Source organism: Cygnus olor, chromosome 4, assembly GCF_009769625.2.
Source record: "Cygnus olor isolate bCygOlo1 chromosome 4, bCygOlo1.pri.v2, whole genome shotgun sequence".
Taxonomy (NCBI): Eukaryota; Metazoa; Chordata; class Aves; order Anseriformes; family Anatidae; genus Cygnus; species Cygnus olor.
In genome coordinates this window covers 16,230,360-16,254,162 of record NC_049172.1, presented here as the reverse complement: position 1 = coordinate 16,254,162, position 23,803 = coordinate 16,230,360, and the positions used below count along the sequence as shown (strand labels likewise).

The 23,803-nt window shown below is 43.5% G+C and overlaps 1 protein-coding gene across 1 annotated transcript in view; it reads right to left on the bottom strand.

Annotated features, from left to right (window-relative positions):
* FRAS1 (Fraser extracellular matrix complex subunit 1) overlaps positions 1–12,077 on the bottom strand; it is a 160,954-nt gene extending 148,877 nt beyond the window's left edge. The window contains 2 exon segments of the mRNA XM_040555411.1: positions 8,629–8,660; positions 11,860–12,077. Coding sequence (XP_040411345.1) covers positions 8,629–8,660; positions 11,860–11,917 — 90 coding nt within the window. The 5' untranslated portion in view covers positions 11,918–12,077.
* Between the last annotated feature and the right edge of the window lie 11,726 nt (positions 12,078–23,803).

Below are 23,803 nucleotides of genomic sequence, written 5' to 3'. Positions count from 1 at the left end.
AGATACAGGATAAACATCTCTAGGCTCTGCCAGGGCAAGTAGCTGTGCTCTGAGCCCCAAACTACAGAGAGCCAAGTCCTGTTTTTCAGTACTGAACACCGATTTTTGCTACCTACATGACTCGAGCTACCCAGATGCAAACCTTGGCCTTAACTGATTTGTGCAGCATTTTGGGAGTCAGTCAAAAAGATCACATCCCAACTACCGTTTATGTATTTGCTGTTACTTGGTGATATACAGACACATCTAAACCGGGCTGTTCCATTTGTCTGACTCGCTCTTGTGCCAGCTGATAGATATCCTACTGCACAGACACAGAAAGCTGTTTATACAGGAGAAATTCACTCTATACTAACAGTTTCTTTTTCATTTATAAACAAAACAGTTCGTTTTCAGTTTATTTTTCTGTATGTAAGGGAAAATTTCTTACTGATAAATATTAGTGACTCCAACATTTCTAAATTCTAAAACTAAAACCAGGATTTTCCTATACCCTTGCAAGAGAAAGGTGCTCGACATCCACTCACCTTTCATCGGTTGTCTCACAGATTTCATCCAGAAGTTCTTTGGGGGTCATCAAAAACGTACAGCGCATTTCTATTAGTTGGTGGCACTCGTATCAAGTGCCGATTATTTTTCAAACTCCTAAAAAAAGATCCTAGCCCAAAAGACCTTGGTATGATGTTCAATGTCATTCAAAAGAAAACTTTGGCGGTTGAGATATAAACCTCTGATAACTAGTATTAAATAGAAATTAAAAGCACTTCTGAGTCCACGGCTGCTGGGGAAGAAGCACTCAGAGCTTTGAAAAATTGTGTTGGTGTTTCCAGCACTTTTTCCAGATTCTGGATCTGACAAGTCCCTCCGGCAGAAAACCAACATTACAAGGAAACAGCCCAAATTCCCAGATCACGACAGCCTTCAACAAGATTTGCCCGCATGTATGGGTACAGATATTTCACTCCAATACAAGACCTTTGTGTTTCTAACACAAACTCATCCATTTTTTTTGCCTCTCTCCTAAAGCTTTCATCCTCATCCTAAAGCTTTTTCATCTCTCCTAAAGCTGCTGATAGATGCACACACTCATAGTGTCAACTCCGCCTCCATAAAATCTTCCCTGGGAATAATCAAAACTATATTGATTTTCTTGTTAGGTTCAAAGACCTTAACAAGTCATCTGATGAACATTAGCGTTACGTCCCAGGAGCACGATTACAGACTTTTCAGTAGTCCATAAAACCGACAAGACGACTGCCTCCAGCACTGCGCCCTGCTGGGCTGGTTTCTGCAGCTCAGTCACTGCGCCGAAGAGAGGGGAAATCAGTTTTTCAGTGAGTTGTCCTTTACCATTCAGGAGAGAAAGATGAATATCAAGTGCTGATTGTTTAAAGTCACATTGTGGCACGCTTGCCCTCCGAATGATACAATGAGATCCCTTCTGGAGAAGCTGCAATGCCCGACCTGAGCATCTTCTGTTGTCTTCTGCCTGTGCCACGCAGACCTGTCACGGCGGGGCACATCTACGCCTGCCCCTGCTAACCCAACCCAGCAGAACCGCCCTGCTCCCACACCTCAGCCACACGCCACTGCTCCACACGGAGCAGCAATGGCTTCATGTTTGCAAAGGCACTGCCGCAGCGGAATAAATGTACAGGTTTAATGACCACCGCTTGCCATTTCCATTTTTATCATACAGCCCTCTGCAAAACCAGCTTTTTTTCCCCTCCCAACGTTTTCACCAGCTGTGGGACGCCGCTTCCAACCCCAAAGCTGGCACTTGCAGCCCAAAAGTTTTCAGCAGAGGGCCCAAGTTTGGCACACACCCCAACATGACAGGGTCCTCAGCCCCTCAGTTACAAGCTACCTTTGAGACAGGTCCCCAAGTGAAGCAAGCTGTCACCTTTCTGTAGCTACACTGCTTTGCACTGCCCAGAGGCTTCCCCTTTTAATGCACTATAGCCTTGTTCCACTGGCAGAAACTGACCTCTACCATTTCTTCTACCAATTAACTGGACATCACAACCGCCATCCTCTAAAGAAAAAAAGCACCAGAACCCTGATTGAGGTTTTGACAGGGTTGAGGAGAGGGAAGGAATGAGGAAACACAACCTGAATTAGTGACCTAGCAAAGAAAAACAGAATTTTTCATGCGGGGAACTTAGGAAGGAAAAGTAAATGACAAATCACAAGGAATTACGTCCTAACCAAGGCTCTTGCAGTGCATACAGAGAACTGGAAGACACAATGATTTGTAAAATGTATAAATGCTGCGTAATTGTTGAATTGTTGTACTAGTGAATGAATCCACGAGCAACCCCGCCAAGGCTTCGGCGTATAGCTCCTGTAACTGTGACATTAAATGTTAATCATCTACTTAAGGCAGTGTTCGTGGACGAACAGCCACCGTGCAGGAAGGGCACTGCAGTGGAAAATATAGAAGAGGGCAGCTCTTGTAAGGACCCACTCTCCAAACCCAGCTGATCTGAGATCTCTTCCCACGAAGCGGCACAGGGAGAGGAGTCCAGGTGGAGATGCCAACAAGCAGCAGACCCTCAGAGCTTCAAGGAAAGAAAAAATACAAGCTGCAGAGAGTCACAGAGCCCTGGGTCCCCCCCTTCAGCTCTTCCTGCACCCAGTACAGGACAACTCCCAGGCAGCTGTTAACAAGGCTCACAGCCTCCAGGTTGCCCTTTATTCACGTTGTGAAAAGACCTTCAGGTGCAAGTGGGGGTAGTTGCTGGTTTCTCTGACGTTAGAAACCCAATGCCCAGCACCTCCCCACCACAGGTGTTTTTAATTGAAGGGATAACAGTGGGAGGGGGTTAAGGCTCCACCTGATTTCTTCACAGAGATAAAAAAGAAAAAGCAACTGGAAAAGGAACTGATGGGCCAGCTAGGCTGCTTGTCTTTATGCATGATGTACAACCTAATATATCGCGAGAGAAAAGTGAAGTACGCCCACTGTGAGGCTTTTACTGTGTGGTGCTTAGTATTCAGAACGAGTTTAGTTTCAAGTGCCTACAAAAAAAAAAACACAAAACATGATAATGCTGGAAGATAGCAGGGCTCAGCTATGCTGCTCGTGTTCTTTCCTTGTAAAATTGGTGTTTGCATTCTTAGTCCCAAAAAAATGACTTTTACATGCCTTCTGAATGAGAACCACTACAATATAAAAGAGTTATTACATAATACTAAGATGTGAGCCTTGATCCACCAAGTAATAACTCTTTACTGATTAAAAGACAAGATTTCACTACATCCTCAGGAGAATAATCATCTTTCATAAAAGCTTCTTTTACCTCGTGCCATAAAAAAGGAGCCTGCCCCCATCCCCCTGCCTTATGCTATTATTTTAAGGAACACAGAGAACACAGCCAGCATCTGTTTTATTCAAAAAAAAACCTTCATGCAAATATTTGCCTTTTATTTTTGATCTTCAGTTGATCTCAGCTTTCTGGAAGTCATTTCCTATGTGCGAAGTGTCTCATCAATAAGCCTTAACGACATACAAGTCATGTAAATCAAGAGGCTTATTTGCTATCACCTTGCACGCCCATTTACAGGCATACAATGGGAGAACAAATTGGATATTAAGCACTACACATAGGACATTGTGTTATGTATTAGCACTAAGATGTGAGGCTGCACAAGGGCACTGCAGGATCAGGCCGCTGCTACACCAAATTCACCCCCAAATTCCCCTGGCCTTTCCTTTGTTACCTGGGAGAGTCGCAGTATCTCATTGTACCTGTTCAATAAGTAAAATTCCTCATATATAGGATGTCGGTCAGCTCTCATAGCTACGTTTCCACCCTGCAACAGCAGGAAAAAGCTAGCTCAGTCTTGCAAGCCTCCAACACGTAACTCATTACCTCCTGAATACCTTCGTTCTCCTTTGCAGAAGAGCAATCCGAGCGCAGGCTGCTCAAAGAGGAACCCCCCAGCAAAGCGGGCAGCGGTGTGTTCTGGGCAGCGGTCGCGGGAACATTACACAGAAGGGAGATTCATGCTGCGGTAAACTAGAGTTTATAGACACAATGTTATATGCGCGTTATAAATAGGAGTTTATAGTTTGCTCCCTGGAGGAGCTGAGGATGTAAGCCCCAGGCTAAGTGGTAGCAATTAAATCACATTATTTATAAAAGACACCTTCACTATCTCGAAAGTATGCAAAACCTTCAACTGAAATCACTGATTCTGATCCCGTTTTCTTCAGTATTTTTTTTTAAGATGGATAACAAGAGGTTGCTACTTCTTTACCTCGTTGTTACCCTAATGTGTTATGTTCCCTATCCAGAAGTGCTTTGCACCTGCCAAGAATTAATTTTAATAGTCACTTAATTCATTTAAAATAGAAGCTATCCAGAGTGGGAACTTTTACTTCAAGTTTGAAGAAACATTACTTTTTATATTTCCCCATTCATTTCGGACTCAAAGCACAGATGGAAACAGAAGAATTAAATTTAAAATGCATACAATGAGACTTTCTTTAGAGTTGAAACAATATACTCATATAACCTCGAGATTTCTAAGTCTGTAATTTTTTTTAAATGATAAAAGAATACTGTTTATTAACAAAGGTGTTATATGCAATCACTCATGCCAAATTTCTTCAAATTGTTTTATTGCCACAAATTTCCAAACTTTTCACATTAACATCTTCATGAGCATTCCTTTCTTCAGCCACTAGCAGGTAAGAAAACAGCCAGCAACAAGCCCCTTCCCTCCTCAGGACTTGGAAGTAGCACTTTGTTTCTCTACTCTGACTACGCTAGCCACTGAAACAAATTAACTAACCCAAACGTAATCCAGTTTCAAAACAAAACAAAACAAAAAAAACACACACTGGAGCTGAGCAAGAAGTGACCTCTTGCACAACACATCTCCATGCCTCCACTTTTGTTTTTTTTTTTTTTTTGATTCCTTCAACTTTTTCTAGCATCCTTGCCTGTTGGTCCAGCTCCTTGCAAGTGTTTCCAGAAAGTTACAACTGAAGCATACATTGAGCTGATGGTCAGATTTGAAATGCAGCTGATGGAAGTTGGTATTTATACAACAGATGTTTGCCAACCTGCGATTTTTTTGTGACCTCTCCCATGACTGATTGCAGAGCAGAATTAGAGAGACGAAAAGCTGAATGATCAGAAGAGCTATGAGATGGGTTTTTCCCTTTTCCAGAAAGGCGTGTTGTTCTTCTGACCGACTGCTAAACCTAGGTCTCTTCTCTCCAAACATTCAAGTCAATCAAGCACTTGAATTACCTTGATTCCTTTTTCAGACAGTTCCAAAAGGAAAAAGGGAAGATAAATTTTTGGTAGAAGCACAAGTACAGTACGTGTGGGGGTAAGGTTAGGGCTTTGTATTCCATCTAGTTTTCATCCAAACTCCAAGATTAAAAACATATTCTATTTCAAGAAACGTTGTTTAGCTTCATTGCTGCTTCGTAATGTTAGAAAACCATTGTATGCGTTTCCAGAAATTTCTAAATGAGTTTGTCACTCCCCAAATTCATTCCTGCATCCGTTACCACAAGTGTTGGAACGGACAACACCTGTGTTTTAACACAACCAAAAGAAAGTTTAGTGGAGATCGCTCAGCTGGACTTGTCCTTCCCTCTTGCAAAGTCTACCAGCCAGAAAGTGTCATTTATCAAACCACACTTTCCATTTAATCCAACTCCCACCTTAATTCACAGCCCCATCCTTCTCTCATCCTCCCAGGGCTGAGAACTACTCTTGGTACAAGCCAGCTGGAAGAAAGATGCAAACACAGACTTTAACAATACCTCCCCCAAACATTTACCTTCACTGGGGCGTGAAAGTCTCCTCAGCCCACCTACACTACCCTCCAGCTAAGAAAAGCAAGTAACGTGCATTTTCTTCTTTGCTAAACAAAAGCAGCAGCAGCGCCGGCTGTGTGGACCTGAAAACTCCTTCAAAGGTGAAGGAAGAGGGAATAACACAAGCCTCCTCAGCACAGCTGGAAACGAAACAGAGATGTTTTTCCTCAGAGGAAATGCACGAACAGAAGTTGACCCTTGATATACAACCAGCTAAGTCAGCCAAGCAAGATGCAGAACGCTCTCCTCAGTGTTAACGATTCACGCAGCTCTGCAGCACTTGCATTCACTGTTCTTGAGTTATGCCCAGAGGATTTTTCAAGTGACTTAAGAGTTCGGGTTTGCAGCAGAAGCAAGGCAGCCAAGTGCCATAAAGCAAGATTTGCAGCAACTAGCGTTCCTACAATACCCTAGGAACAGCTCTCATACAGCTACTTGCACCCGACACACCAAGAAAAGCCCTGAATAACATGAGACTGAAAGGAAAAACAGTGTTTCTAACCATAATTTTGGATGTCAGAAAATTTCTACAGACGTATTTGCAGGGAGGGGATGAACTGCTCTATTAAAGCCATGGACACATTGCAACGCTGCCACTGCAGGCGACAGCCATCAGGTGAGGTTACAGAGTTTGGCCCGATGCCTTCTTGTCATTCAGAAAAGCTGTCTTCCCCGGGAGTAAATGGTTTGTAAGCAAAGGTACCCAGAAGGCACATTCCTCCTCTGCAACAGATTCTGTCGAGATAAGATCCCTCCTCTGCAGGTTTGCCCTGCCACTGGGATTTCTCCACTGAACGTGTTTTTATATGCAGCTCCCCACAGTCGCACACAAACGCTAAAACCACAAAGTTATCCCCCAGCCCTCTCTGCTCCCCTCGGGGCACGCAGCAGCATCACCAGCGAGGAACCCCACAGCCAAATTCTGCTGTCAGCCCCACCTGTGCTCTCACAAGTCGGCCCCCACTGGTGTAAGACTCGCTTTAACCCTGATGCAGACAACAGCAGAGATGGCCAGCATGGGGAGTTCAAGGCAGCTCCAACACCGCTGCCCACTGCGGTGCTGAGCCCAGCTCAGCTCCCCTCCAGCTGGGACGTGGCCTGCCCTTGCTTTCCTCTGGCTTTCCAGAGCACAGGCGAAGGCACAGGGAGCTCCTCGGGTACAGACAAAGTCACTCGGGTCTACTCCTGTCACCCACATGCAGCTTGGCCACGAGGCAAATCCCTTGCATGCTGCTCTGGCAGCGCTGCTCCTTCTAGAGGATAGGAGCTTGTTCTAAGAACGATACGCTTAAGTCGTTCCAGTTTTACTCTATTATAAATGTCAGAACAAAAATACTAATGCAGGTGCTGAGCTAAGTTTTACTGCAGAGCAATTCTCTTGTGCAGCTAATGAAAACTAGTACGATTACAGAAATGGTTTCCTAATAAGAAATACAAACTTATTAAACACAGATAAAGATGAAGTCAAGGATACGGGGAGCAAGTTCTTTAAATGGGGACATCTAATGTGAAATATCCCCACATGCAAAATTTGTATCACGATATCGCCAAGACCTGCACTAGCATTTCAGACGCAGCTGCAGGGGAAGTGGAGAAACAACAGCAAGAAAACACAGAACGCAAAAAAAAAAATTGCAACTGACATCAGTGGGAAGTGGTAACAGATTAAAACCCCTCATTTACCAACCTTTCAGCTTCACTGAGCTGCAATGCTCAGAAGAGCGCGATCTGCCATACAACTCATTAAAGTTGGAGCCTAGACAAACTTCCCAGTTGCTTCTAAAACACTGAAGCTCCACAGTGCATTACTGAGAGAAGCAAACCCGTTTAGCCTGACACAGCTTCTCCCCGAGCCACCCACTGAAAACATTCACATCCAGCAATTTGCACTACATTTTACCTCTTGGGGCAAAAAAAAAAACTTCCAAGAGCGAGGGTCCAGGTCAGAAGGCCAAAAGCTACACAGGGGCCATGCTTCTCTCACACGCCACATGTTTGGCTAACTTGCTGGAAGAGAAATGAACACCCAGGTTTTCCCTGGCTGCTGCATGCTGCTTGCCAGACCACAGCAACAGATCCCTGAGCAAGTTGGCTGTGGGGTCGGAGGCAGGTACAGGAGCGCTCCAGGAAAGCAAGCTGCTCGGCCTTTCCCTCTCAGCCCAAAGCACCTAAGCAATGCTACCAAGTGTTACAGAACAAAGCAGTTTGTACAAGAATCACAGATTTTGACTATTTATGAAGTTGTTTGTAGAATATGTACACGTAAAGAGGAAGACACTAAAACAAAATACTTTGGATCAAGAAAGAAGCATTAAGGTACCCAGTACTTACCATAATCAATTGAGAAAAAGTGTTAAATTGCTGCCACAAATACCTTATATATTTAGGGAAAAAAAAAAACACAGAACGTACCTAGCATCACTGAGACATTTTACAAAAGACTATTTTGTCCTGTCCAGGACCGAACACTTATGATTTCTATCTTCCAACCTGTAAAATCGCACACATCCTTCACAAGCTGGACAAATAAGTAGCCCCAGTTAGAAGCAGGCAGAGCTGTACTGAGATGGAGAACGGTTGGGTTCACAAAGGCCCAGGGAGAATTGCTGACCTCCCTGAGGGCGATATTTATTTTGCTGTTGTTTTCCTGCAGGCTGAAGGCTGCTCTGCGACCTGCTGCAAGATCAGCCATCCCCAGCAGAGGTGACAAAATCAACAATCAGAGTAAAGTTCAACAGCACCTCCTCAAACATTTTCCCCGACATAATACACTGAAGCTTACCTACCTCAAAAACCAAGCCTTGGTAGACACAGGCACCTGTGGGACAACAACAAAAAAAGATGGATTAGAAGAAAAAAAATTTACAATCACCAGTCACCTGCCTTATTTTGATCAGGCCAACGCATTCCCACAAGCACCTTATACCCCCTCAGATGGGTGACAGATTCCTGTGTTTGGTGCCTCTCATGCAAGGGGCACATCTTCTCTCCCTCTGCTGCCACAGCTGCCTCCTCCAAGGAAAAAGGCCTCACAATATACACGTAAGATGAAGCTTACAACTCTATTTCTACTTTGATTCATGGCCTGAGCTCTCGCTGAAATACAGGCGAGCCACTGCTATTCAATGGCAAAATACAACCCTTAAAAGTGCAAGGTTACACAGCACTTAAATTGCATGCTAAAGAGCAGGCTCTTCTCTGTGCTCCTATAAATCCTTTTACCATCTACAGGAGAAACAAATAAGCACGTGAATATACACATAAAAACACGATCACTGTGAGAAGAGCAGCCATGAATTCCTGCCCCTAACTCACTCCATGGGCAACGCATCGCATCTCCCCTGCTGACAGGCTCACGGGACTCCCGCCCTTCAGGCTCCCCACCTGATGCTACTGGGAGAGCGAAAGCTTCTCCAAGCAAGTGACAGAGAGATGCGCGCCCATTCGAGCACACTTTATATATTCTGCTTCAATAAGCCAAATAAGAGGTTAGAAAATAAAGCCATGAATAAGCTCAGTGACACTTCTTCCATTGATTTTCTGGGAAACAGCCCTTCTCAAACAACAGCACGTATCTGTCTACTGTGACAAGAATGTGAAATCAAAAGCAACCCAAGAAAACCAAAGATTAAAAGCAAAGAATGGGAAAAAAGCTGCCTCAAGGGACCACCCAGACAACTAAGAATTTCCTTGTCAAAGAGTAGTTTTTCCCATAAAAAGCAGATTAGACAAATTTGTACAGAAAACCTTGGAGCCACACTGCTTGAGATTGACAGCTCCTCCTTCGAGCTGGTCCTCAGCTCAGCTACAAGAGGCTGCAGAGGCACCATCAGGAATTATTTTCCCTTGCCAAAAAGATGAGCCCTAAGAGCCCAGTTGTGTTTCTTTCAAACTCTGCAGGTACCTTTCTACTCACACTGGCACTAGGAAGATCACACGCGCAGACTGAGCACGGGAGAGGATGACATGCTGAAACGCCGGGTTTCAATCTCACATCCACTCTGCATTTTCATGGTGGTGCCAAGGTACTCGAGTGCCACTAAGACTTAGGCTCTCAGCAATTACCTGTTCATTAATTTACTTGACTTCCATAGCAACCCGGGTTAAAGGCAAAAAAAAAAAAAAGACATTACCATATCTAGACTTCACGATACTGCATTTATTTTCATCAAATACCAGTTATTCTCCTGCCCCTCACATCCCTTTCCTCCCCCCCATACTCTTCTTTTGAGAGGAGAGAATAATTTCAAGGTTCATCATCCTCCTGCACCTCAAAATTCAGTGCAAAACGCTACGAGGTCACATATGGCTGGAAGGCACATGAAAAAATAATACTTAACACCAATTATTTGAAGCTGATACAGCTTGACCATTTTAATCCTGAAAAGGGCTCACTGCCCTTCCTTCTTTACTTAATGACTATAGTTCCTTAAAAGTATGGAAAAAATGACTTAACATCATAAAAGATGAATTACTGTGTCATAGCCTTCACTAAAGACTTGAAGCCCTTAAGAAAGCCGTGTGAGGGGGACACACAAAAAAAAAATCACTACCATTTCCTACCTCTGCTTCAAAAGGCTGTAATTACATCTGGGGCCCTTTGTGCCAGGCACTGTAAATACCTCGCAAGAGAGCGGTCGTGTGCCAAGGAACTCATCGACAGGCAGGGATCAGCAGGGATGAGAGAGGCCTTCGAGTCTCTCTCTCGGCACTACAGCCCACTCCCTCCACTGCACCCTCTGCACACAGGCTCACCCCATGTGCAGCTACAAAGCAAACAGAGCTTTGCAGCACCCTGGCTTTCCACACAGCTCCAGGTCACCGGAGTGATAGAGGACTGTTTGCAAAGCTCACCTGAAAGGGTTCCCTCAAAAGAGCATGGTGCCTTTCATACACTGAGCGAGCTATGGAATAAACACCCTGACTTTTTGTCTAGTTACTTGTTCTGGGCATACCAGATACAGGTGGTTGATAGGGCGGTTTTCAGATTTTTTTTCTTTTCGAAATGAATCTCTCTGCTCACCAAGTTAATATCCCACGTTCACATCTGCCATTTCCCCCATTCACACACAGACATGGCTACTAACTCCTGCTGTTCGTTAAGACAACTAAAGCAAACATGACACATTACACTGGGAGCTGTACGTGGGGAGTCTGTCACTTCAGGAACCAACAGCCCACAGCCGCACAGTCAAAAAGAAAGCCAGAAGACAACCTAAGAGCACAAGTGCAGCCCCGGTGCATTGCCAAAATCAAGCTATCGATAACCTTAACCCCTGCACTGACAGCTGTAGTAAGATTACACATAGCTTTGCACTTTTATAAGTCTCTCCAGAACACTTTTTTTTTTTTTTTTAATTCAAGTGACAGAAGCAGTCAGCGGTCAATGCCTTAGCTGCACTCAGAGCAACATCCACACAACGTTAAGTTTACCTCAGAAATCTCTTAAATCAGCGCAAGGTGACAATGCTGCCTCCTGTGCACTCCCCAAAGCCCCTATTATCACTGCCCTAGCACAGCGCAAGCAGATACCCTATGGGCAATGATCTCTGCCCTCCCCACCGCCACCAACAGCGGTGACAAGCGGGATGGGACAGGGGCACAAGGGCTCTGCTCAGTTCCTTTCGCACCCAGGCACCAGAAACCCATCGTTTCTTAAAATAAAAAGGACCCTTAAAATAAAAAGGACCCTGGCTTTGGAAACCCCCAGCCTCTTAGTGGATTCTCTGCTGTCCCAAGCCCCCTCCTCACCCTCCGTCACCTCAGGTGACGAGCCTGAGGTGAAACCCACAACCAAGCCCCACGGTGCGCACCCACCGCCCCTCAGCCGCCTGCGGTCCCCCCCCCGCGACCATTTTGGGAGCGGGCACAGCCGGCCCGAGCCGGGGGGCAGCCAAAATGGCGGGGGGCGGGAGACGGACCCCCGGCCGGAGAGGGAGGGAGGGAAGGCGCCCCAAAACCCACGGGGACCGCCTGGAGGGGCTTCTCCTCGAGGCACCTCCCGGGACGGGACTCACCTGAGGCGGCAGCAGCCAGCGCCGCGCTGAGGAGGCAGAGCGGCGCCCAGGCGCCCATGGCCCCGCAGCGGGCGGAGAGGAGCCCCGGCAGCCCTCGGCAGGTGCCGGGGCAGCTCCTCGGCCCCCGGCCGACCGCCAAACTTTCCCCGCAGACAAAGCGGCCCCGCTCCGCGCCGCCAAAAATGCGCTGCAAGCCGCCCTCCCTCCGCCCGGCCCGGCCCCCGGCCGCGCCTCGCTACCCCCGCCCCCGGCAGCCGCGGCTGAGGAGGCTGGGGCTGCGCCTCTCCTCCTCCTCCTTCTCCTCCTCCTCCTCTTCTTCCTCCCTGCCGGCAGCTGAGCCGAGGCAGGGGGAGCTTGGGGGGCTGCTTGGGCAGCGAGGGGCTGGCGCTCAGAAGTCGACCCCAGGAGCGGGAGGTTTCTCCTTCATTTTGTTCGCGGCTCGCTTTTGCAGGGTAAAAGTCGAAGGGGCGCGGTGTTTGCTGGAAGGGACCGAGCCCTGACAGAGGTGCACGCTCAAACCATCTTCCCACCACCGAGTCCAGAGCTCAATACACTTTGCTCCTCACCCATTATATAATTTCCTCTAAAAAGGAAGAATTAACATTAGTGATTACAAACCAAGCACTCGGAACTTCACAGAACCTACCAAGTGCACCATACACCTCAAGTTCAACTTTTCCCCGTAGAAGATTTTCTTCTTTTAGGCACTTTCCAACCTCCTGACCACTCATTACAAACTTACTACTTCACACCTCCAGTGCCACACGTGATAGAAGAGACCGGTGCTAATTTCTCCACATGCTTTTGCAATATGAATATTGCTTTCTGCAGTAAGTCATGGGATAAAACCTTGTGGCTGTTTTTTTTTAAACCGTGGACATTCAATAACTCTAAGCAAAAACCTAAAATAGGGATGAAATAGAAAATTGATCCTAGTTTTGTTAGGGTATGAATGTAGTCCTCTTCAGTTCGTGTCAATGGACACGCTTCATGGCGGTATCCTAATTAGCACGTAGCAGATCCGTCATTTGTACAATGCTGCACTGACGAAGTCTTTTCCTCTTGCTTGCTTTAAACAAAGCTTGTTTGATTAAATGCAAGTATGCTAGCAAATTTAATAGCAATTCCTCATAGTAATTCAATCTGTTCAATTTTGATCACTTTCTAATGAACACTACTCTCTTGAACTCAGAGTTGAAGGTCATTTTTTTTCAGGACTGGATGCCATTAATTTCTGTAACAACTCTAGCAAGAAATGGGAGAAATAAGATGTACAGCATGGCACCGATCCAAGTTTCAAACTGTAATTTGCATGATGAGTTTGTCACTGCTTTACCAAGTTATTACTCATTAGCTATTAGCAGGAGCTACTTTTTTTTTTTTTTTTTTTTTTTTTTTTTTTTTATAAAAACAGGAGCAGAGAGACTTCGTAACCACTGGTACACACACAAAAACACTAACCAAACAAATATTTCATGTTAATTTAGAATAGTGTACAAATTATTAAGGGAATAAACACATGCGCCTTAATTCCCTCTTAGTTACTTAAATGAAAAATCAGGACAGCTCGACTGAACTCAAAGGAGCACTAGCTAGGCAAAGCAGGTGGAAATAGTAAGAAGAGCCAGGCATTCAGCGTTCATTAACTTTATAGATGTGCAAAGCCCTAGAGATGCCTGCCATGTAGAGGCACTTTTATACCAGGTGCACGTTCAACAAAACAACCAAGTGGAATACTTCTGGTTGTCCTCATTTTCTGTTAACCAGATATAAACTAGGCAACCAAAGACAACGCTGCCAATGTTTGCTCTCCCTATAACCATCTTCCCAAAATGCACAGCTTGTTTCAAATTACTGCTGCAGAGAAGTCTAGCTGTTAACTTTGGATCATCCAAAGCCATGCAGAAACACAGCCTCTGCCATACAAGCATTTCAGCCAGTGCAGGAGAAAAGCCCCAAGATGCAGTAGAATCTAGTAATAAGTTATTTTTGACTGGCACCACTCCACCTACCAGTTGAAAACAACACTTTATCACCTGCTCATGCCCTTGATGAGATTTTGATTCATACCAATCCATTAACGTGAGCAAAATGGGTCTGTCCTTACTACATAATACAGAAAGAAATTGACAGAAAATAAGTGATTACTGAGGAATGGCAAAAGTATTGGGGAGATGAGTCTTGCTAGTCTTTTGCTTTCACAACTATTTTTTCACTGCTGTGCTCAACTGCATGCAAGACTTCTGTTCTGTTGTGTCCAGGGGGAGGATGGAGGGTATGCGTACAGAGGGAACAGAGAACAAGTTACTTACCTGCCGATTCTTCGATTATTTCATGTTGCCGTCCGTCTTTCCTCGATCATCCTCTGTCTTTTTACAGTTTGTTGCCCTTTTTCAGCTGCAGCCTCCCCTTCTCTATTTCTCCTACCTTCCTTTCTGCTGTTCTCAGTTTGATTTTCTTTCCCTCTTCCTTTTCTCCCCATCTCCAGTGCTGACCTGCTCATTGTTCCCATGCCACTATCTTGCTTTTGTCATTTCTCCAGCTTCCTTCCAACAGATCCTACAGGACAGCTCGCAGTTGCTGACATCTGTGAAGTGACAAGTTTTTGCTCCTTTGGTAAAAAGGCTGTGGCTGTTCTCCATGCCCAAACTGTCACAGAAAAGAAATCAGGTTTAGGAAGGTCAGATCTGCCATGCTTCCTTGCACTCCCTGTGTCAGTAGTCATATCTGCCCATTCAGCAGGGTCTCTCTGCTATCAGTGTCATCCCCTCTCTAATACTCTCTATTCCAGCTCTAACATATTCCCACAATCTCCATCCCTCCTGCTGTGAAGCATTTCGCTCCCCGCTACATCCTGGGTCCTACTACTATGCTATAACCCCAAATACTTTAAAAAAAATTAAGAAGGAAATTCAGAATTCAAAGTCAACCAAGGCAGCTCTTTAAGGTGTGTGAGACCAGTCAGCAGGCAAGAGAAGCCAAAGATGCAAGCTGAGCAACAGAAGAAACGTTGTCCTTCGGGGAGTCCATTTCTACACAACACTACGTCACACCTTCCTACAAGCTCTGGTACAACACAGAGGAACAGCAAAGATTTAAGTCAATTCCTTCTCATCTCACAAATGTATCCAGAGTGAAGGAATACACTTTTCCAGCCAGTATCCATTCCTTTTCAGTCACACCAGATCCAAATAAGTGGATTTTCTACCACATTATTTCCCAATTCAGCTGTCAAGGCAGATAAGAGTTACAAGTTTTAACTCACTCAAGATTACCATGAAAGTAACTTATTTTAATATTAACACCATTCCAAAGAAGCTGTTAAAGTCAGTCATAGAACTCAAGATGCATAATTGACATGATTTCAAAAATTTAACCATTCCAGAGGAGAATATTCTTCATTAATATCCTGGAAAAGACAACATATTTAAAAGAAAACATACCAAATTTTGCACCAAGGCCTCAAACTGAAAGTTTTGTAAAGCCTTGTCCTTGACATCTTGTTTTTCAAGCCCTAATTCAATATAAAACCAGCATTTTTGAGTCTGTTTATGAGTTAACAGCAAACTAAATTACAGAATGAACTTCAGACTATCTAGAGAAATATGAGATTGCACTAAGACTGGAAGTATGCATCTTGCAAAGCAATAACTCAACTGTCAACCGCAGCCACATCTCAGAAATGGCAGGACAGAAAGTCACTGAGGTTGAAGGATTTTTTTTTTAAAGCATACTTTATCAAATCTCTAGGCTGAGGTCAATTCCCTGTGCATTTGTGTTTAGGCACTGTTTCTCAATTTGGCATGCAAGTCACTGGCTCAAGTGATTTGGATCAGTCATAACTTATGTCCATGGAAAGCTGGGCATGCGCTGGCACATACACACAGAATAGTTTAAGAAACACGTTTCTGAAACGGATCCATCTCAATCCAGCTCTGTTGGCTGAGGTCTCTTCTCAGGGTTTTTTAAATTGCTTGGAATTTAGTCCACATTGTCCAGACTAAGAAATCTATGGGTTAGGCCTTCCGAAGATTGTGACCTTCATCTAGGAACTCGTTAAATTGAAGCAGACTCAGATGCAGTCTGAATCAAGTCTTCTAACAAGCCAGGTGCTTTCTGGAACAACTCAAGTAGACAATCATGAAGTGGATTTTTTTGTGAATTCCCCAATAACAGAAACCCTGGCACCAGTTCTTACAGTTAAAACTTCTCCCAAATGTTACCTGATATAACCGTGCATTCCTTCCTGTAAGGGTGCTAAATCTTACTGTCTCAGTCTCATAAAAAGTTCCACAGAAATAAACATGTTATATAAAAATATATGTATATTAATTACATTTAATGACATTGAATTTGAAACTTCCAGTCAAACTAGTCACTGCTGTTGTGTGGAAAAAAGTGAAGAGGCCAAAATCTACCCTTTGTACACCTCTTCCTTTCTCCTAGTGCTAAGACTTCCAGCAGTAGACTTCCAGAGGGCAGCTCTGAGCAGAGTTTTGCCATACCTGATTTTATTTGATTTATTTTTTTGGCATCTTGGTCTATTTCTGCTCTGTCTTCTCTGAAGATAAGTTGGCCTGATGAAGTCAGAGACTAGTGTAATGAATTGACCTTCTTCAATGAAGAACAGTCTCACTACTGTGCTTGCACAGATCAGAGCTTTTTAACATCTCCAGAAAAAAAGCAGCTGGCTTTCTCTATAGAGAAAATTGAGGAGAAAGGAACCAATAGCTACAGGTACAAACAATCCACAAACAATTAAATTACCCTGTACCTCCTTCCCTTCCCTGGAGTGAAAAAGTGCACATCAGATGCAACTCTCCTAACAAATATTAAATAGCAGACAATTTAGCTCTGATAACAGTGCTTTGCTGAATTCCAGGCAAATCCTGTCAAAATTGAATGAACATCTCAAAAAGTAGATATTTTTCTTGGCACATAACAATAATGTGCCAGAGGCTGCAACTGTGCCCTAAGTAATTCACAGTTCTCATATGAAAAATAAACAAAAGTGGAATTATGTGGCATAAGCTTTTTGGGAGAGGACTTAAACTCATTCCCTAACATGTCAAGACACTGTCATTGACTAGAAGCTTTGCCCGAATTTAATGTGTTCAGGGTTGTTTACTGATGGTATTTTTTTACCCAGAAGGATGAAGGATTTACTACTTTAATTAAAAAAAAAAATCTAACCTAAGCTTGAGATAAAGCACTGAAAGGGTTTTATCTGACCAAAGAGAAAACAACTTCCTTTCGTAATACTCTGATGCTGTGATAAAGCTAGGAGATGGAGCTTGCTCTCATGCAGCATGAAGCCTGATACACCCTAGCCACCTTTGACTCCTCTGTCTTGCATTTCAGTCACTCTTCTCAAAGGTCAGTAAAATTGTCTTGTTTTCATTTTGCTTTTAATAAATACATATATTTAGAGAGGACAGATGTAATTTTAACATGATGCCTTTAAGTCTGTAGCCCACTACACTAGGATACAATGCCTATCCGTGGTTTTAGTTCTAAGATTACCAACTTTTTTCTAGGTAGCACCTTTTCCTTTCAAAGACCTTTGGGAAATGATAGCTTGAAGGCCACTGTGACATGCTTTAAGAAGAATCCGCGATCCTGACAGCTACATGTTTAGTGCACATTTCACCTCTTCACAGAATATTCGAGAGCACAAATCATTACTGGAATAAAGAAAAATCCAATCTTTTTCTAGTGTCTCTACATGGACAAGGAGTAAGAGACTACCTCCGTGCACTATGCATAACATAAAAGGTTTTGTTAATGAATATTTTAAAAATACATGGAGATTAGGTTATTAAAAGATAAAGTATGCATCTCAAACCACTATTGATGCTGGATTCTTGAAGGGATTTTAAAATGTATTTTTAAAATATGTCTTTAAATAATGACGAACTTGGGCTTTCATCGCCTCCTCATCTACACACAGCCCTGTTAGTGAAACTAGAAAAAAACGTTTCCCAAACTGAGCACCCAGCAGTTTCCTCCCTTCTCTTTATAGGGTGACTGCATTTCAGTTTTGGATAGCCAATGCAAATGTGCACATATACTGGCTACACACAGCATGTGCACACCCGGTCTTTAGTTTTGGGGAAACATATGATTGACCATGCTCACGCAGTACAGCTTTCTAGCAGAGCTGCAGTCAGTCCAGCAGCACCCAGACGACAAAGTACAGAAGTCACCAGGCAGCACCCTGGAAATCAATCCAGCAGGCTCTTTCCACAAACCTCAGCATTAAACATTTTTGTACTGCCTAGCGCATCTGCATGCGTACTGCCAACCAGGATTCTGTTTTTATCTCACTGTTCCAGTCCCCCAAATCCACTCCCATCCCCAACAAACCCTGAAAGATGCGAACAAGTATGTTTGGGAAAGCCCTGTGAAAGGAAATGTATTTGCAATGGTTCAGATCCCCTGAAATATTTTTCTTTTCTTCCCCACAGGGCACCTCTGGTGTAAAGTCACTACCCACCTTGTTAGCATGCCATCTTTTCTTAAGGCTTTGAGTAGTAGTTAGCCTGTATACAGGTCATTTACAATTTTGTTTTGTCATAACCAGATTTCACTAATGCTGGGAAATGAGGCTTAACTGCCTTCCTACAAGGAGTGTCTTAAAGAAAAAACACTGAAGTGCCATTTGCCTTGCTGCTCTCATTTCTACTCCAGTCAGTTTCCTCCTAACGACCGACTCAGAGGCCTTGCAGCTAGCAATGTAATCACAGGACTCCTCCTGCTGGAAAGATGAAGCTTTCGGGAGAGAAGAAAACATTTGTTAATCACTATTCTTTTTACTAAAATAAAATAAAATAAAATAAAATAAAATAAAATTAGGCTTCAGTGGGGTTTTGTTTGTTTTCAACTAAGTTTTCTTTAAGCTGAGGGAAAAGTCACACAGAAAATGTTTCTCCACTTCAACAAAACCCACAAAGACCACTACAACTCCAGCTGCAAAGAAATACCATCAGCACAGGTTTGTGATATAAAGATACCCCAGCACAACGTATCGGGCCCTGAAGGGTCCTGCCGCCCCACTGAGGATCACACCGAGCAGTTTCCCACCGTCACAGCCCTAACATATACCTGTCTAGCTCCACCACTGACCAAAACAATACAGCATCATGAGGTTACCAAGGGCAATAACTGCTTCCTCACTCAGCATTTCCAACTTCCTAGCAATTTTGGAAGAACAACTTTCCCCCTTCCTTTCCCCAAATACTCTTGGAGCTAGAAAACTGTCTCACGTTTAACTTAATGGAACTTTATGGTAGCAAATTCAGCTCTGTTTTGACTATTTTTACATTTTTCATAGGCTGTTTTAGCAGAAAGCCTCATCTTTGTTCTCAAAAGCCTCTCAAGTGAGTGCCTGCCTTCACAAGGTGACGGAATGTTACCCACCATAGGTACAGGTAACCCTAAAAACAAGCATCTTATGTTGAAGGCCACTGATGAAAAACAGTACTAAGCCTTAGATGTCAACCCAAATCCACTTTCTCACAAAGCCTCTTCCTCGTAGCAGGGTGCTATATTGTATTTTTAGTCAGTCATGACAGCTTCATTTCCCCCTCTCCTAATTAAGTCAATGGAAGTTTTATCCTATGGGCAGAACTAAGCTTAGCATTAGCTTCACCCAAAATTGGGAGACCACAATCCAGACTGACAATGCCAACGGTACTGCAGAACATGAACGTAGCCACGCCAGCCAGATCTCCGTTCCACTACTCCTTCCCTTCTCGTTTTTAAAGGTGTTTTTCTCACCTTTGTGCACAAAGGAGGAACTTCTGGAACAGAAAGTGCTCGGAACACCACTTTTACTGCCCCACACTGTCCCCTTCTGCACGGTAGTTAGGGATTTTGCTAATGACATTTCCTTCACCTTCTCATTTCCATTCACTGTATGTTACAGATAAAGCCTGTGTCTGCATTTAGAACGACCTTATTCATTGTAGGCACCATGGGATGTTTAAACAAGACTTCATCAGTGACATCACCCAGACAAGCATCGTGCTGAGCCCAGATTTTCCAAGCAGTTTTGTTTGCTCCAAACGAAGCGCTCAGCCTGACACCTTAGGCCAGCCTAACTTTCAGAGCAGGGGCAGCACGCAGCAGGACTTGGCAGCTCTGGAAAAATTAACGAGGGAGCCTGGACCTGACAAGTTAAATCAGGATGTGTACAAGGCTGATGTTACTTGACATTTTGGAGGCAGCACTCCGTTACAGTATGGCAGAATGGCAACTGTGGGACTAGTGCTAATCCCAACAGTGAGCAACCTGGGAAATCCCCAGCCAGTCTTTCGTGCATCAGTTTTGAACGCTGCATTTGCAACATCCCTATCCTGCTCTAGCTTTACCTCTGTGCCATAGTTTACAGCAAAAGCTCTGTGAACTCAGTTTGACCTACCCAGATTGAAGTTTTTTGGAGTGCAACTAATTTCCATACAAGTCCAGGTTTAGGCTGACAGCCTAAACCCTTCATTCCCCACAACTGCACACACGCTTCCATTGTAATTTCTTCCTTGTTTGGGCACATTTTTCTCTAAGTATCAACTGGGAATTTAAGTTCATTGCCTGCTTCCCCTTAGTTATACAGCAGGTTCATACGGGATAATTTTAAAAGCAATCATACATCATCTACATTACAAAGTACGCTGCAGCACTCCCTTCTTTTCACAAGGAGACAGACCTGGTTAATGGAGTTTTGCTTTTGATGATCTGTGCTCTATTTACGTACCGAAGGAGTATTAAGCGTTCATTAACAGAAACGCTGGCAAAGGGCTGCCTCTTACCATACGTGACTTACAAGAACTTAATGTACAGGACAGATAACCAATTTATATAGTGCCATAACTAAATCAGAAACCACCAAAGCATTACAAAACCACAATTGGCAAATAGTACAGTAGTATTCATAGCTAGATGCAAGCAACACCATCTTAGTTATGCTTACGTGACAATTAAACAGGTTTCCAAGGCACACTGGCACAAAAACCACACGTACAACAGTTCCTACTCTGCGTGTTTTGGGACTAAGCTTATTACAGGGGATCAATCACAGGTTGTCTTCCTCCTTTTCATCTCTCCTCTATCTCAATCAAACATTTCAGGATAATATCATAAAACACACAACGTTTTGTATAATGCCATTTTGGTAATATGAAGGCCAGGAGCATCATTACTACATCAATTAGTAACATAGCGTACTCAAAACTGCAAGATTTTCAGCTGCATTTGTTCAGGTACAGTTTGCTGAGTTCATTAGCTATTTTTTTCCTCACCTGACCTCTAGAGATTCAGATTTACAGTATTGCCACAGTGTTCAAATTTTCAAACTATGCATTTCTGAAGGAATATACAGTACTCCACATTTTTATTCTCTGAAAATACATTCAGTAGTCAGCCTGAGATACGTTCACCTGTGTATTTATGCTTAAGCATTGCTAAATAAAACAGAACACCCATCTTCTAAACAATAGGCCTGCAACAACGGATAGTAAAATCTGAAATAAGTCAAGAAAACTACATGAGACCAAGAAACCTAGGCAAATGATATCATAAGCCTAACTTGTCTATATCAGCAGGTATCTTACCTTCGTCATGTTCCACTGCAGTCACAAACAGCACATACCATTACAATATCTCACAGCATTACTCGTATATACAATTTGTTAGTGCTAAAGATGCTGTTTGCTTACATGCACACACACAACTTTCTCTGCAGAGTGGAAGCCTGTAAAAAAATCCTACTTTTTGCTAAGATTCAAAGTGTTAATCAATTGCTCATGAACTATTTGAGTCGCGCAGAAGCTTAAGAGACATCCTCAAACCAAGGCACACCTCCCATGGCTTGATCTTCCCTGTTCAGACCTGCGTACATACTCCAAGTTTAAAAAAAAAGCTTACCGTATAAGTGATGTACCTTTAGAGGATGCTGTACTTGAGCTAATGAAGCTAGACATCGTACAGGCAAGGAACTTGTAGAAAAAATTGATCATGTTCATTAGAAAAAGTCATCTTAGAAAAGATTGTCAAAAGCAATCAAGCCTTTTGTTGCACAGTAAGTTGCTCCTCTGCTCTACGCTGGCATAAACTAGACTTGCCTGCACACAGCCAGTAATCAGCACAGCCAGCTATTTAAGACACAGGGTGTCTTAAATATATTTTAAAATTAAACCTAAACTTCAATGCTAATGCTTTGGAATCTAATGCTTCAAAAAAAAAAAAAAAATTTATCTTTATTATATATCTTTCTATGTCTTCCGAAAGTTGCCAATTCTGTCTCACCTGATCATGGATACACACGTTTTTATAGGGAAACACCTCCCCTTACAATACCTCTTTTCTTGATCTAGCTAGAATTGGACCAAATTTGATGTTTAGGTCAGTTAACTTCACTGAATATATTTGACACAATATTTCTGCCAGTCGCACCAACTCACTTCCACAAACCTCGGTTGATATTTCTTCCTTCCACAAGGCATGAGCACAGCCCATAGCCGAGGTTGTTTACACAGCTATTCAGAAGTACCGACATTGCCTTTTTGCAAATACTACATAGAAAGTCTGCTGAAGTTAGCGCGAAGCCTTCCTTTACCCTTAAGACAATTTTCTGATGAAATTGCATAAAGCACTCCACATATTTAAAGAAACAGCAGTGTGGCCTAGCAGCAAGCTGTCAGGCACCCTGACTGACCGCAGCCAAATGCTTCAGATGGAGGTGCAAGGATTTCTAAGCAGATATGGGTAACCTCCTCAAAAACAAACCAACAACTCATGTCCAATAAAAGGAATGATTTAAAGCCCCAAACACAAGCTACCCTTCCAGGTTTGGATAACCTCATCCCCTTTTAAATGGCCTATCCTTTCTGGAATCATCTTAATTCTTTGGATTCATTTCTACTAGCATATGTCTAGCAATGAAACACAAAAATATCAGCAAGAAACTTTCCCTAACAACCCTACATAGGGGAACAAGAATGCCACCTGCTGGAAACAACGTGCAGAAAGCTGAGAAAAATTCTGCAGCAAGGTGGAAAAACACCTGTTTTTTAGCCAGCCAGTTAAAAGACGCATGGGTATTTTCTCTGGTCTCCAGTTAATAATTAAGAACTATGCTGGAAAAAAACAAATAGGCAAAATAACAGGTCAGAGCAATTGCCACACAAACTGAATTAAATTGAGCAGAATGACAGGATTACACTACAAGCACACTCATTACTATTACTACCTGTTGCAAAAAAAGGGTTGGTGTTTTGTTCTTAATTGGTTTGACCCACACCAACTAGCCCTCAAGAACAAAAAGCTAACTGTGCAAAAAGTTGAAACATTGCCAAGTTGAGCCTTCTGGTGTAAGAGCTCAAACCCCAACAAGAGTTCAATTCATTTGTCAAACTGTGCTATTCCTAAAAGAGACCTCCATTTCAACGAAGAAGCCTTTACCTTCAAGATTTTCCACCAAAGCTAAGTGGTATTCATAGTTACCAAGAGTCAAAGGAACAAGCTAAGCTAATACATAACCAAAAGGGACCCCACAGCATTTCTCCCTGTACACTGGCAGAGGAGTTGGGGAGCCTCCACCCAATAAGCAAATCAGTATTTTCTAAGGCAAGTCTAGTGGTCCGTGCACTCTCGAGGTAACTAACCCAGCACATGACCACGGCCCTACATATCCTAGCTACTCACTGCTGCTCTTATGTACGTGCTCTTCATTCCCAGCTGGTAACACATGAAATACTCCTAAGGCATCAGTCAGCATTTTGAGGCAAAGTCTCAACACAAAGCGTACTGCAGGAGCCTTCTTAGAGTCACCAGTATGGAAGCAAGACCTCCTGCTTGTTGTGAAGCTGCCTCTCGCCCCCCTCCAAACCATATCCACTTATCCCTTGTGGTTATTTGGAAGCCCATAAAAAGGAACCTCTTTGGCCGA